Consider the following 16094-nt stretch of genomic DNA (forward strand, 5'->3'; position numbering starts at 1 on the left):
ATAAGTTCATGATTGAAAGTATCCTTTCCTATTTCCTATTTGATCTCTTCGAATTTCATATTCGAAGTTGCACTGATTTATAGTCAGAAATAGATTAGAAGTTAGAACCAATAGTTGATGACACCAATAACTTAATATAAATTTTTTTCATTGAATGAAAATGGTGAAATCCTTTTAAAAAGATGAAGAGAGAAAAATGAAAAAGATGTTTAAAAGATGAAGATTATTTCCCCTTTCCTACAATCCGATCCCACACAAAGACTCATCTTCTTCGATTTCCCCTGCTCAATCCTCCATTTCCATCAAAACATTCTCCCCTCCTTGAAAGTTTCTCTTTCCCTCACTCTCACACACTTCCTCCCAATCGCCGGAAACGTAGTCCTCCCGTTGAACTCCGGTACTCCCGCCATCCGCTGCGCCTCCGGCGACTCTGTTTCTCTAATTATAGCTCAATCCGATCAAAATCTTCACTATCTCACTTCACACAATCAACGAATCGCTGATCACTTCTACGAATGCGTCCCCGAGCTCCCGCTTGCAACTCGATTTGTCGACTCCGTCGTCTTCCCCGTGATCGCTCTTCAGATCACGCTGTTTGCAGGCCAGGGAATCTGCATCGGCATCACCAATCATCACGCCGTCGCCGATGGGAGCAGCATCGTTAATTTTGTTAAGTCGTGGGGCTGTGCCAATAGATCTGGAGACGGTGAAGCATTTCATCAAGCAGTTGGTAGGCATTTTCCGGTTTTCGACCGTAATTTGGTTGAAGATCACGGAAAATTAGATTCAATCACTTAGAAATTCGTCAGAAACCGAAATCCAAATCTCGATTTCTCACCATCTCTGGTGGAATTTCCGATCGACAGAGTCCGTTCAACTCTCATCCTCATCAAAAATCAAGTCCAAAACCTCAAAAATCATGTCTACGCCAACACGCCTAATTCATGCGACGTTTCATCCTTGACGGTAATTTCTGCCTACGCTTGGATCTGCGCGTTGAGGTCGGCGGTTTCTTCCGACGACGAGGAAAAGATTGTCTACTTCTCCTTCGCCGCAGATTGCCGTGGAGGGCTAAATCCGCCGCTGCCGGAATCATACTTCGGAAATTGCCTAGTTTTCGTACGTGCAGGAGCGCGGCGTGGATCACTGAAGAAGGAGGGCGGGTTTCTGACTGCTGTGGAGAGTATACGAGAAGCGACTCGAAGGATTTTGCATAGTGATCGTGGAGTGATGGAGAGTGCAGATTGGCCGCTGGATTTCAGGAAAAATAGTGGGGAGTGTGTGATGTCGGAGCGGGATCGCCGAGATTTGAGGGCATCCACTACGCGGCGCGCCGGCGTCCCGCTACCCGTCCCGGAGAGACGGGTCCGTAGCGCGCCGCGTTGCAGCATCCGTCCCGCGTCCCGTGTCGACGAGACACGCGACGGGCCGTCTCGCCACGCGCCTATGCGACGTGGCGCGACCCGGCGTCGTTGACGCCCACTCGCAAGCCCGTGAGTGGGCGTCGTCACGTGCTGACGCAATAAATAATTTTTTTTAAAGATTCGAATTTTTTTAAAAAATAAATAAATAATTAAATTAAATTTTTTTTCTAACGGTAATAATACCGTTTTTTTGTTTTTTTTTTAATTTTTAAATTAATTTTTTTACTCTATAAATACTTTTACACTCATCCTCATTTCACACACAACTACACATCTATTCTTCTATCATCTCAATTTCCTCTCAAATTTTCTCTCATCACAAGATGTCCGGCGAAGGCAACTACGGCGATTCCGACTCCGGCTGATGAGATCTCAACGCCTTCGGCGATTGGGAGACCATGATCAACACACTGGGCGGTTCCAGTGCGTCGACGCCGGGAACCCAGGGTTCGGCGACGCCGGGGGTACCAACCACCCAACTTTGACGTTGATGCATATGCCTGTCCCTCCGCCCCGCGGTATTCGCAGGGATTATCCCAGATCCGGGAGGATTTTCTCGTTGATCCAACGCCAGGAGTAGGTCGAGGCGGTGGAGGTGGGCGAGGCGGTGGAGGTGGACGAGGCGGTTTACAACCCCAGTCGGGCGAGGACGAGGAGGAAGAAGAAGAGGAAGAGGATCTAGGCCGGCATCCGTACAACAACCACGAAACGCTGGCGGTGTACAACGCCTGGATCACCGTCTCGTACGATCCCATCGTCGGGAATCAACAACCCCAGAAGTGTTTCTGGGAAAAGGTCTGTGAGGTCTACCACCAGATAAAGCCGAAAGGCTCCCGCAAGCGCAAATATAAAATGTTCCGCTCTCACTTTGACCGAGTCGACCGACAGGTCAAAAAATTCTGCGGCCTCTACTCGGCCGAAGCGGCGCGCTACCAAAGCGGCGCCACGGCAACCGACATTTTGACGTCCGCTTTGCGCACCTACTACCAGGACACCCGTCAACAATTCAGATTTGTTGATGTTTGGCAGGCCGTGAAAGACGAGGAACGGTGGGCCGGCGGTTTCCGCTCCAGCTCGGGCTCAAACTTGAAGTGCACGAAGCATACGACGAGTGGCCAATATTCGTCTGGTGGTGACACCGCTGAGGGCATCAGCCCACATGAGGCTGAATCGCAGGAGTTTGCGGGTACGGTCGGCGATGCTGGAGGATCCAGCCGTGGGCGCCGTAGGCCGCAAGGGACGAAGGCGGCGAAAGCGGCTAGAGCGAGGTAGGGCCGAGGCGAATCAAGCCAGCCGGCCTCTGGATCGGGCTCGCGGGGAGGCTCAGACACACTTATGGTGGCGTACATAACCGCCACAATGGCGGACACTTCCCGCTTCTCGCACGCCCAATTCGCGGCCTGGTGGAACGGAATTGTGCATACGGCAGCAAAACTTGGCCGTCCGACTCGCCCTCAACCTCTCGACTGCCTCCGGAGGATGATTAGCCGGCGGAGTAGTTTTTTTATTTTCTATAAATTTGTATTCTAAATTATGTTGTGTGTTTTTTTTATGTTGTGTGTTTTTTAATAAAGTGTGTTTGTTTAAATTGAATTGGGTTGGAAAAAAAATAAAAAATTAAATTAAATGAATAGTAATTTAAGGGAGGGAATAATGGACGATTAAGGGACGAAGGGTTGTAGGTTCCGTCCCTTAGTTAAGGAATGGAGGAATAAAGTACAGTGGGGCCTCAAATAGTAGTTTAAGGGACGGTGTAGTGAATGGCATGATGTTTATGAAGCTGATTTCGGGTGGGCGAAGCCGAGGCAGCAGGAATTCGTGCATCTTGATTGGCAGAGATCGATTTCCCTCTGCAAATCTAGGGATTTTGAGGGTGCATTTGAGATTGGGCTGTCGAGGAACAAGGCTGAAATGGATATTTTTGAACGTGTTTTTGGTGATCCAAACTTGGCCTTAGAGTGAGATACCAATCGATTTTATTGTTCTTTTTTCCTTTTCAATGACAAAAAATGTTGATTTATGTTGTGTTGATATTATTTTTGATTAAATTGTTTGTTCATTAGAATATAGAGTACAAAAAAAACCGTATATTCGCTATTGAATTTCTTTATATCCATAGACATTCAAACGAAATGAAAAATTCTTCACATACAATACAAGAGCAGATGGCATGATCCCTCTTTGTGCGACTCTCCCCAATTTCCCTCTCATTTATAGATAACACCCACAAATTTCACACAATTCTCAATGTAGTCCCCTGTATTCCAATATTTCTCAACTCAACCCCGTCCCGAGTCAACTCAGCCCGCGCTCTCTGTCTCTGCCTCAACCGAAATTACATTCATACCCTTCAGGGCTTTCAAATTTACGAGCAGCTCAGCCATGCCCCCAGCAATTCAAATACATAACTTGCCGGAGAGAATCCTCCTTCTGCTCCCTCTCGCCGCCGAGGAACCCTCCAATGCCGGAGCTCACGAAGGCGGAAAGTGGCCGGAGATCCGACGCGTCGCCGCCGGAGAAGAATTGGTGTTTGCCATAGCTCAGCGGCTTGAGGCCGGCCTTGATCTTCTGGCCTTGATCGGAGAGACTGTTCACCGCCGCCACTCCGGCCTCCGCCCACATTCTGTTCGAGTAACTCATCTTTGTGTATTTGTGTAGTACTTTTTTTTTCTTTCTTCGGTGATTGTCGTTTTTGTTTGAAAAGAGAGTGTGGGAAGAGAATTTTATACGAGGGTTGAGGGGTAAAATGGGGAATAGGAGTTAATGTGGTGGGGGATACGTGGCAGCGCTGCGTTGTTGTGAATTGCATTTAGTCATCTGCATGCAACCAATGGGGAGCTAACGTGTTAGCATATGCTTCTTAGTCGACAAATGCCTAATAGCGTCCACATCCATGTTATTACCGACGTGCACGGATGTGGACCCGACCTCACTTTTTCTACATGCTCGTAGGCAAGAGTATAACACTCACATCCGTGCTCTTCCGCAAGGACGAGCACAAGAGTCCCACTATTCCATTATTCAATTTAAATAAAAACATTTCCACAAAATTAAAATGCATTAAAAATACCCGGAATAATATTACAAAATACATTAAAAATTATATAATTAAAATATTAAAAAATAAAAATTACATAATTAAACTCCTAAAAATTAAAAATTACATAATTAAATTCTTAAAATTTAAAAACCCACTACTCGTGGCCGAATTTCGCCCAGATGTGTTTGATTAGGTCTTCTTGTAGCTCAACGTGGGTTCGAGTATCGCGCATTATGTGCTTTGTTTGGATCCTCTTACCCACCGTCGTATGCACACCTCGGCGTGGGGGAGACCTCGCGCTTGAGCTTCCGGCTTCATCCTCGTCGTAAAAGTTAGCCGTCATCGGTCCTTCGTCGGCTATAATCATATTGTGTAAGAAAATACACGTGTACATGATATCGACGATATTTTTCACATACCACAGCTGAGACGGGGCCTTCACAATGTTGAATCGGGCTTTAAGGACCCCAAAGGCTCTTTCGACGCCTTTCCGTGCGGACTCTTGACGCTGCGCAAAAAGAACCCGTCTCGGGTCTTGCGGGTTGCTGAGCGTCTTCACGAAAGTCGACCACCTTAGGTAGATATCATCGGCGAGATAGTAACCCATGTATTATACATTTCCGTTGACGGTGAAGTCGATCGCCGGTGCTACACCATTCAACACATCATTGAAGAGGGGTGAAGAATAGAGCACGTTCAAGTCGTTGTTGGATCCGGCAACACCGAAATATGCATGCCAAATCCATAGGCGGTAGTCGGCGACCGCTTCAAGGATAAGTGTTGGGCCGCCGCCTTTGTGGCCGCTTAAGTGTTGCCCCCTCCAAGCAGTCGGACAATTCTTCCACCTCCAACGCATGCAGTCAATGCTGCCAAGCATACCGGGAAAGCCATGGACTGTTTCGTGAAGACGAAGCAACCGTTGGCAATCATCGATGGTGGCTGCCCGAAGGAATTCATCACCGAAAGCTGAACGAACGCTCTCGCAAAATTTTTTAAGACAAAGGATTCCAGTAGACTCACCGACATGCAAATACTCGTCGAAGAGGTCGGCCGTTTGCCCAGTAGTGAGTTGTCGGATGGCACACGTACACTTCTGCAACGCCGAGAGACTTTGCCGACCAGCTGCATCTGGACCTGTTTGGAAGTATTCAACACGGGCGGACAATGTGTTGACAATACGCATAAACAAGCGCTTTGACATGCGAAAACGACGCCTAAAGTAATTTTCCGAAAACCGCGGCTGGTCGGAAAAATAGTCGGCAACGAGCCTTTCGTGGGCTCCCTCCCGGTCACGATGAATGTAGCGGCGAGTTGATCTAGTTGGTTGAGGAGGAGGGGCGGGGGTATTCGCTGCGACATATGCTTCATAAGCGGCACAATGTTGTTAGTAGTATTCTTGTTCTTCGCGCTCCGCTTCCGCAATAAGATGGGTGAAATTCATTTGAGATTTTGAGTGAGAGATGAAGGTATAGATAAGTTGTATGAAAAATATGAATGAGAGATGATTTGATGTGAAAAATGGATGATGAATGTGTGTATTTATAAATGATTTTGGGGAAAAATTCAAAAAAATTCAAAAAAACGGGCAAAAAACGGCCATTTGGGATTGTGAAAATATAATTTTTTATTTTTTGGTATTATTTTCGATTTTTAAAAAAATATATAAAAAATAATTTCCCAACGGATATGCCGTTGGCCAATCAGAACGATCCACGTCGCCTGCTCGCTGGCACGGACGTGCTCGATGGATCGAGCAGCGCCGTGCCAGCGCAGCGGCAGACAGCGTCTCCGTGCCGCTGGCATGGACGGACGGACGACTACATGCTCGCCGATGTGGATGCTCTAATATTTTATGTATGAGTGATGCTAAATGGCCATAATGTGGCCGGCCATAAAGAGTTAATTTAGTCTATTTACATGTATAAAAAATTAGAATTACCGATATAAACTTATATGTGTGTGAATGGACTTGTGAGTTGATACTTATCTTTGAATTCCATTACGTAAAACAAATTAATATTACGAATTTCTGTATACGTTGAGCAACAATCAAGAAATGACAGTAGTAATAAGTTGAGCAAAAACTACGAAATAGCAACACTAACATGTTGAGCAACATATAAAGAAGATGATATAAAAGTAAAATCAAGTAGTATTAAATCAAAAATTTGAAAAAAAATCAAAATTTTTTATTATTTAATTAATTTATGGCTTGCCATAATGTGGCAACGTAGCTTTATTCTTGATGTATTGTACCTACAAATTATTTTGGTAGTATTATTACTCCTCATTAATTGGCAAAATGATGATTTTTTGGAGTTCACGTCGGAAAAATTTTACAAGTTTACAATTTAATATTACTGCATTGTTTTTGGAAACGAATTGCTTCTAGCTAGCTGAATAATACTGTTTGTTGGTTTGTGAAATCGCGCTACCAAACTTATGAACATTAAAATAAATTAATTGAACTCTATTTTAATAGTAATATGTACTCCTCTTAGCTTATGAACATACTATTTGCCAACAAACTCATGAATATTGCGCTATTAATTTTATATTTTACTCTAAATTAATTTCATAAGGTATATATAAATATCAATTAAATTGTTATAATAAGTACTCAGGTTTTAGCTGAAACTTTATAATTTTTCTTTCATTTATTTTAATGTGTAATTGATCGACAAAAGAAAAAATAAGTAAAGTATGAAAAAAAGGAAAATAAGTATTAATAAAAAAAGGTTCATAACTAGATTTTACACTAATTTTGAAGAATAAATAAAAATGTAAAATTGAAACTAATATTTGTGCAAGTAGCCAATTACAGTAAATATACATCGTACATTTAACTGAAATACGTCTTGAAAATAGGGAATTTGACATAAATGAAAAATACAAAATTTCCGTCGTTTAGTGGGCAGTAGACGACAAGGCGATCACATGGGCTGACATTAGCGGCCCACTCCTGATTGAAGTGCCATGATCATATCCCAATCTCTTTTACATTTTTTTCTTAAAATATCAGAGATAATTAGTAAAATATCGCAACTATATAAATTTGGATTATTGCTACCTTATTGCGATCTCCCAAAATTTTGTTTTGTAATAAACGCATCCATCCACTGGTGTGTGTCAGTGTGTTTATTCCATTTTCTTTGTTTTTTTTCTTTCTTTCTCACAGGAGTTTAGAGATCAAATTTGGACATGCGTCGTCCAAGTCCAACACTAGGTCATCACAGTCGTGGGATGCTCAAGCATTTTCTTTTATTTGAATATTTAAATAAATATAAAAATTAGGAAAAATTATTATTTTATTTATAAAATTAATACATTATAATATGAATTTTTAAATAATACGCAAACTCAGAGACGACGGTTACGGGCCCACACTTCTTCAATCATGTCGTTCATGAGCTGAGCATGGTCTTGTTGGTTGCGCATTGAGGCATGTCTAGATAGAACCTCATTGAAGCCCGTCGGTAATCCTCGAGCGGGGGGCGCGGTCGCCGTGCTGGAGGAGCTAGATGCACCTTCATCATCGGTCCAATCGGTGATACTCTCACCTTCATGTTCGACTATCATGTTGTGCAAGATAATGCACGCATACATGACATCGGCGAGGACTTCCTTGAACCAGAGACGCGCCGACCCTTTCACTATTGCCCACCGTGATCGGAGCACACCAAATGCCCGCTCCACATCCTTCTGCGCCGCCTCCTGCTTTTGCGCAAATAAAACTCTCTTCTCACCGATTGGGCAGCTGATCGTCTTCAGGAAAACAGGCCACCTTGGGTATATGTCATCGGCCAAGTAGTACCCCATGTGGTATTGGCGCCTGTTGGCAGTGAACTCAATGGTCGGGCCGTTGCCATTGCATTGCTAGGTGAAGAGGGTGGATGAGTTGAGGACGTTGATGTCGTTGTTCGACCCGGCTACACCGAAGTATGCATGCCAGATCCAGAACCGATGGTCAGCGACGGCTTCGAGGATCATCGTCGGGTGGCTACCCTTGTATCCACTAGTAAATTGGCCTCTCCACGCCGTCGGACAATTCTTCCACTCCCAGTGCATATCGTCGATGCTCCCTAGCATCCCAGGAAAGTTGTGCGCCGTCTCGTGCATCTTCATCAGGCCCTGGCAATCTACAGCAGTCGGCTTTCGCAAATATGTGTCACTGTAAGCCTCCACAACTCCCCTACAAAATCTCTTCAGGCACTCGCGGCCTGTTGTCTCTCCGACGTGGAGGTACTCGTCGAACATGTCCGTCGTGGTGCCGTAGGTCAACTGACGGAGTGCAACCGTGCACTTCTGCAACGGCGTAAGTCCGGGTCAGCCGATGCCATCTTCCCGATACTGGAAGTATTCATCACGTGACTCCAACATCTGGACAATGCTGAGAAAAAGGTAACGAGGCATTCTAAACTGGCGGCGGAAAACAGTCGGGCCCCACTGTGGTTGCTTGGTAAAATAGTCTGCAACTAGACGTTCGTGAACTAAGACGTGTTCTCGGAGGACAAACATCCGACGTCGAATTGGCCTGGGGAGCTGCTCCGCCGCCGCCTCCGCCTCATCGCGCTGCATTTCGGCTAAGCATTCCGCCATTGCGTCTTGAACGACTGCATTAAGGCTTGAGTCAAGGTCGGACTACCGCCCTCCGAGGAACTCCGGTCGTCGTCGTGGTTCATTTTGGTTTGTGAGAGATGGAGAAATGTGAGAGATGCGAGAAATGTTTGTATGAAAAATAGAATGAGAAACGAGGTTTAATAAATAGACAAAATTTGAAAAAAAATAAAAACGCGTTGCTTCGTCCGCGCCATCGTCCGTATTGCCTACAGTGGGCGGGCGATGGCGCGGACGATGCCATATCATCCGGGCTTCCTCCGCGTACTATCTGTCGGGGGAGGACGACGCATCGTCCATCGTCCGCGCACCCACAGTGGCAGACGATGGCGCACCAGAGTCATCGGGAGGCCTATTGTCCCCCCACTGTGGGTGCCCTTAGAGCATTAGCACTGGGGCATCCTAAGGGACGCCCTAAAGCCCGCCCTATGCACCGCCACGTCAGCATTTTATCCTCTACCATTCCACCTGCAGTGGGGTGCCCTATAAGCCGCCCTAAAGGCCGCCCTATAGGTTTCATTATTGTTTTGTTAATTAATTTAAATGTTTTCAAATATGTCAATGCAAAATAATTAAAAAATACGACGATTAATTAAAAACGGCAAATCCTACATTGATTAAAAAAAAAGTTTTACACGAGTTAGAAATGAAAAAAAAGTTGACTACTCTACAAAAGTTCCAACTTGCGACGCAGCTCATCGATCATCCCCTGTAGGTATTCGGCTTTGGCCGGGTCCTGACATTGCATGAGGGCGTTGTGCATTTCCAACAACGTCCTCCGGTTGGCGGCCGCTGCCAACTCCGCGTAGGCAAGTGCCGTCGGGATCAGGATCTGCGATGGGGGGCGGCCGCGGCTTGCGAGGAGGATGTCGCCTTCGCCTTCCCCTTGTTCTTCACAGCCTTGACGCCAATGGGACGTCGGGAAGACACCGGTGTGCCGGAACTCTCCTCTTCCCCGTACATCGTCCGGTTGAGGTCCACCCGATATGCGCCGCTTTCTCTGCTTGTGTAAGCACCGGCTTCGGTGGTCCTCGTCCTCTTTGGCGCATCCGATGGCAGAATCCCGCCCTGGAACTTCTGCTTGTCCTTCAAGAGCACCCAGATGTTGAAATGCTTGAAGCTGCCGTACATTGACTGGTACGACAACGGCGCTCTATCGTGCACATCGCTCAAGCTCTCGCCGCTTCCCTGCTCCCTCGAGCACTTCTCGTACTCCGCCGAGAACAGGTTGACTTGCTTCTTCACCTGATCCCAGTGCTTGCGGAACTGCTCCCTATGGCGCTTGTACGCGCTCGGCGGCTTCGCCTCATTGTAGCGCTCGGCGATGCGCTCCCAGTACGCAATCTGCTTTTGGTTGTTCGCGAATACCAGGTCCTCCGAAATATCCACCCAACACCTCGCCAAGATGATGGTTTCATCCGGTTGGTAGTTCGTCCTTGACACAACTTTATTTTACCCAAATAATACCCGCAAGTGTACGGGGTTATCGTAGCAAATAGCAAGCAAGAGTATATCGTATCCCACAGAGACAATTAAGTGTAAACCTAAGTACCACGAACAAATTTCAACTACTACCAGACGATCATGAATTTTGGTTTTAAAACTAACAACTACTGAAAACATGTAAATGTAGAGATTAAAATAGAACACTTAAACAATAAAGCAATTAAGCAAGTTGTGTAAGATGATTGAGAAATATGCAGAATTCAAGGATCCGATGCACAACTCATTGCCTAACCCAATTAAAACCGATTTACCATTTAAAGTCTCCAGAATTGTTGAATCAATCACAATTGTAGATTAAACCCCCTCCCGAGGTGAGAAATCTGTAGATTAGGTGTAATAAGTGAAGTCCCCTTCTAAATCTTAGACCTAACTTCTAAAAGTTTGATTAGATTAATGATCCCACTCAGAATCTCAACTCTCCCGAGTTTTATTAAATAAATGTGTTAATTATTCCTCTTTCAAGATTAATTATTTCATCTCCCGATTACTCTAAGAAACCCTACATTCCCAATTGGTGATCAAGCAATTGATAGGAAAAAGCACAAGAATAATTCAAACAATTACAAGAGCAAGATGAAAATGAAATTAATTGGATTAAAACTATGAATCAATGCATCTTCACCAAGAATTCTACATAAAGTGTTTAGTTACTCATGTTCAAAGTAGAAAACAAATAAAAACTAAGGCAAACGACGGAATTCATGATACGGATTACAAATGGAGGAGGAATTGAAGCTTGAATCATCAATCTTCTTCCAAGAGAGAGAGTGTGTTTTGCGGCTGGTTCTTAATACCCTTTCGTTGCCCTAGCTTTTCTCTTTTTATTTCTCTTCAGAAAAATCACGTCTGGGCTAAAAATCGTCAGTCAGGCGGACCCGGCCGGGTGGATTTATTGCACATAAAATCCACCCGGTCGGGCAGAAGTCTCTGGACTCTTTATGAACAAAATTGGCCACCCGGCCGGGTGGAATTATTGCACATAAAATTCACCCGGCCGGGTAGCTCCCGGCAGTCCGCGCGGCTTTCGTAGATCGGTCATATCTCTCTCATCCGAACTCCGATTGGGGCGTGTGAGGTACCCACGCGAATCTCTTTCGATGATGAAGACAATGGTCCTCTCAAAATAGGATTTGAACCCCATATTGATAGGCAGATTAACGTTTGAAGCAGACCCTAATCACGACTTGGCTCATTTTGACCATTTTTTACCTATTTTAACTTCAAACACTGGATAAACTCATGAAAGCACCTTTATAGTGAAATATGGACGTAAACTCAAGTAATATGCATTTAAACACCAATTATCATCATGTTTAACGCCCAATAAAACAGTTAAAATACGAGTTTATCAACTCCCCCAAACTTAATCACTTGTTTGTCCTCAAACAAGAAGCAGACAACAATCAAATATAAACTCGTACACATAAGTTGGATCTCATCATTGCCTCAGTTAATAAACAATAGCATGCATCAATAACTTCACACATGTAAACCAATTGATCATTGCTTCAAGTTACTAACACGTATGCAACCTTGTCAATTTGCCCTCACAAGATAGATATGTAGTGTAATTCTCCCACTCTCAAAGTGTATAGGTAAAATACAAGCTCTCAAATCAATCAATCATGCAAAGTTTACCATAGGCTTGCTCGAAATCTAACCTCTCCTTTACTATTTTGTGACTATAAATCAAAGATCTGAAAGGTCTTATTTGTAGGTTGTAATGTAGACTTTTTGGTTAGGTGAGGAAAATTTGGCCAAAGTGACTTATAATCCCTTTCGAAACTATAATAACTTCGTTCTTAAAAGAACTCAACTCCTCAGTAGTCTTTATAGACTCTTCTCATCTACCAATTCTCCCCCAAACTTGGTTTCTTACGCATTTCTAGACTTCGTCTAGCTTATACCCCCTCTAGGCTTCGCCTAGCTTATACCACCAAATTATTCTTTTTTTTTACAACTCTTTTTTTCTCAACTAAAAGCATACATCCACTTTCCCAAAGATATTCAAGTCAATACTTCACCTTTAAACTCTTCTTATCATCCAAAAGTGTTCTTTTCCCCCAAACTTATTTTCAAGCATATATACAACCCCAAGTTATCAAATAATAGGATATTAGGCTCAAATATGGCTAACAAAGGATTATGATTTTTATTTTAGGGTGAAAGTAAAGACAAGGCTAGAAGGGATGGTCTAACGTCACTTCCTAAATCTATACTCACTATGCAGACTCAAGGAAGATCGCGAGCAAGTTCTAGAAACATATAACACAATGACGATAATCACACATTTAGAAATATATAGGCTCAAGTCTCACAGGATTATGGCAAAGGACAATACAACGAACAATTCACTTTAGGCAAATCACAATAACGACATACAAGCATGCTTGGTCATATCAACAAGTTTTCACAAACATTTTAACATATAGCATCATTAGCAACTCACCCAACAAACATTCTTGAATTCAATTCAAATTGCTCTGACCCCATTCAATTTCATCCAAGGGAGTTTATTAATCCTAAACTAAAATCCTAAGCAAAAATTTTAAAACTACCCAAAAATAACATGAAAACAATAAACATGCTCATAGGTTCACCATCCACCAAAGAAATAAGTTTGAAACGTTGGTGGAGAGGTGATGCCTACTGAGCAAACACACTAAAAGAAATACATAAAACAATACAAGATACCTTCCATGGGTTGCCTCCCATGCAGCGCACCTTTTTATCGTCGTGTGCCCGACGTCTTCAAATATCAACCGAGATCCCCTTTCATCCCAGAGTTGCCTCCAGGTGATCGCTTGGCTCCTCCTCCATGAGGAAATAGATCGTTCCACGTCTTGGTGAGCCACCACTTTTCAGGCTCTCTCGGGATAGGCTCCTTCAGTGTTGGAGCAGTTATCTTTCTTCCCTTGACATCAGTTGGTATTTTACCCCCCATCCTAGGGGGTTCAGTAGTGATCACCGCGTGCACCGGTGAAGGGCGACTATGGTCTGCATCGATACATGCTATTGGCTCCGAGTCAGTGGAAGCCATCATCTCCATGTGAAGCTCATAAAAGTCATTCTGCTTCACTTTTCTGACTGCACTCGATCCTACTTCTTCAGTAGTCTCTTGGTGCTTCAGACGCACCACCTTGCACTCCTCAGTTCTTCCATCCATGCTTCTCGGTTTGTGGAAAAACGTTTGACTTTCTTCTCCCATGAAGATTGTCAACTCTCCCTTTTTCACGTTTATATTTGCCTCAGCAGTGGCAAGGAAGGGACGTCCTAGCAGTAGGGGGACTCCACTGTCTTCTTCCATGTCCAAGACCATAAAGTCGATGGGAAAAATAAATTCCCTAACCTTAATCAGTAGGTCTTCCACGATGCCCTCTGGATACACGACAGATCTGTCTGCCATCTGTAGTGTGGCTGAGGTGGGCTTCTAAGTACCAATGTTCATTTGCTTGAACACCAATAGTGGCATTAGATTAATGCTCGCGTCTAGATCGCAGAGAGCATTCTCCACCTTATAGCCCCCAATGAGGCAGTCGACAGTGAAACTTCCAGGATCCTTCAGCTTGGCAGGCAGTTTCCTTTGCAGCAGAGCACTGCAATTTTCAGTTAGATTAATAGTGTCAATCTGCCCCCAACTGGTCTTCTGGGCTATCACCTCATTCAGAAACTTAGCGTACTTAGGCATCTGCTGCAGTGCCTCGATCAAAGGAATGTTCACATGCACCTTTCTGAAGATGTCCAGAAATCGAGTGAACTGCTCATCTTTCTTCTTCTTCTGATTCAGTACCTGCGGGAATGGCACCTTTACTCCAGAAGTGGTGCCAGTATTCTCCTTTTCAGCCTCCTTTTCCTTCTCTGCCACGGCAGCCTTGGGCTCAAGAACGGTATCAGATGTGGTCGCAGGCAGTGAGGGAGCTTCATAAACAGTGCCACTCCTTAGATGCACAGCTTTGGATTCTTTGGGATTTATGATGGTGTTCGAAGGGAATTTTCCCGATTGAGTAATAGTACTCACTTGCTGGGAAATCTGGCTGATCTGTGTGTCGATGTTCTTCAGATGAGTGGCCATGCTTTGCACATTTGTCTCAACCTTCTCCATCCTTTGATTGTTCTGCTCCATGAGCTTGTTGGACTGTAGCATGAAAGACTTGAGTATGTCTTCCGTGGTCATCTTCTTCGGATCATTAACCACTCCATCAGTAACTGTGAACCCCGGGGGTGGTTGCAGAGCATTATTTGGGTTTCCATAAGAGAGATTGGGATGCCATTTATTCCCGAACTGATTATATCCTCCACCCTGAAAGTTGGGGCGGTGATTATTGAAGTGCCGGTTGTTGTCCCCTTGATTCACATAGTTCACGTCCCCCATTGCAATGCAGTCAAATTTCATAGTCAGCGCATCCAACTTGTCGGATAGGGCACTCATAGGATCATGATCTGTAGTAGACGCTACCCTATGCACCTTACTCCTTTCGTTGCTCCATCCTTCGTCATTAGATGCAAGCTCCTCTATTACTTCCATGGCTTCATTCACTCCTTTCTTGAGAAAATTACCGCCTGAGCTCAAGTTCAATTCCCTTTGTGCTTCAGGCACACATCCCTTGAAAAATGTAATAACTTGGACTGTCGGGGTTAACCCATGGTTGGGATACCGTTTCATCAAAGATTTAAACCTCCCCCATGCGTCTCTGATATTCTCTGTAGGAGTCATCTGAAAGGCAATGATCTCGTGTTGTCTCTTTATAGCTTCACTAGGGGGGTAGAATTTCTCCAAAACTTTTTCCACCATAGCATCCCATGTTCTAATTGATCCTGGCTCCAAACTCTCCAACCAATCCTTTGCTGAATCCTCTAAAGAGAAAGGAAACAGCCTTAGTCGAACCTGCTCATCTGTCACTCCATTCATCTTTGTTGTGTTGCAAATCTGAATGAACTTGGTGATATGCTTGTTAGGGTCATCTGTGGATTTGCCCCTAAAATCAATGTTCTCCGCCATCTGAATCAGTCATCTTTTCAGCTCAAAAGTATTGGCCGCGATGTTGCTATGGACGGTTGGATTTGCCTGGCCTTGGTATACATATTGATTCTGCACAGGCACAGGTGGTCCACGGTTGACCTGTTGACGCAACTCCTCCAGCTGTCGTAGAAGCTCAGCATAATTAGGAGGAGGAGGTGGTGGACCGTTGTTAACCTCTTCGTTCTCCATCAGACTAGGAGAAACGGGATCAAACTGAATATGATCCTGAACTGGTGATCGGATGGGTGAAAGATCCCTCTGATCTGAAGATGCTCCTGCGCGGGTAGGCGAAGAGGTGTGAATTTTCTGCGTGAGCCTCCTATATGCGTTCCTGTTCCGGTTCGATGCTTCGATCTCAGAGTCGAAAGGTTCTAGAGGCAAGCCTTTAGAACTTGTGTGCATACACCTGAACAAGAAACACAAATGTGAGAACTAAAAAAAATAGAAATTAAACGAAAAATAAAGCAGTAAAATCTGAAGTAGTAAT

The 16094-nt window shown here is 44.4% G+C and overlaps 2 protein-coding genes across 2 annotated transcripts; one reads left to right on the forward strand and one right to left on the reverse strand.

The window, feature by feature from the left end:
* Nucleotides 1–216: 216 nt before the first annotated feature.
* LOC121784108 (malonyl-coenzyme:anthocyanin 5-O-glucoside-6'''-O-malonyltransferase-like) lies at nt 217–798 on the forward strand. Its single transcript, XM_042182287.1, has one exon. It carries the CDS (start codon nt 217–219, stop codon nt 796–798), a length of 582 nt encoding a protein of 193 aa, XP_042038221.1.
* Nucleotides 799–14017: 13219 nt separating this feature from the next.
* LOC121784109 lies at nt 14018–15586 on the reverse strand. The gene has a single exon (XM_042182289.1). The coding sequence runs from the start codon at nt 15584–15586 to the stop codon at nt 14018–14020; it is 1569 nt and encodes a 522-aa protein (XP_042038223.1).
* Between the last annotated feature and the right edge of the window lie 508 nt (nt 15587–16094).

Source organism: Salvia splendens, chromosome 21, assembly GCF_004379255.2.
Source record: "Salvia splendens isolate huo1 chromosome 21, SspV2, whole genome shotgun sequence".
Taxonomy (NCBI): Eukaryota; Viridiplantae; Streptophyta; class Magnoliopsida; order Lamiales; family Lamiaceae; genus Salvia; species Salvia splendens.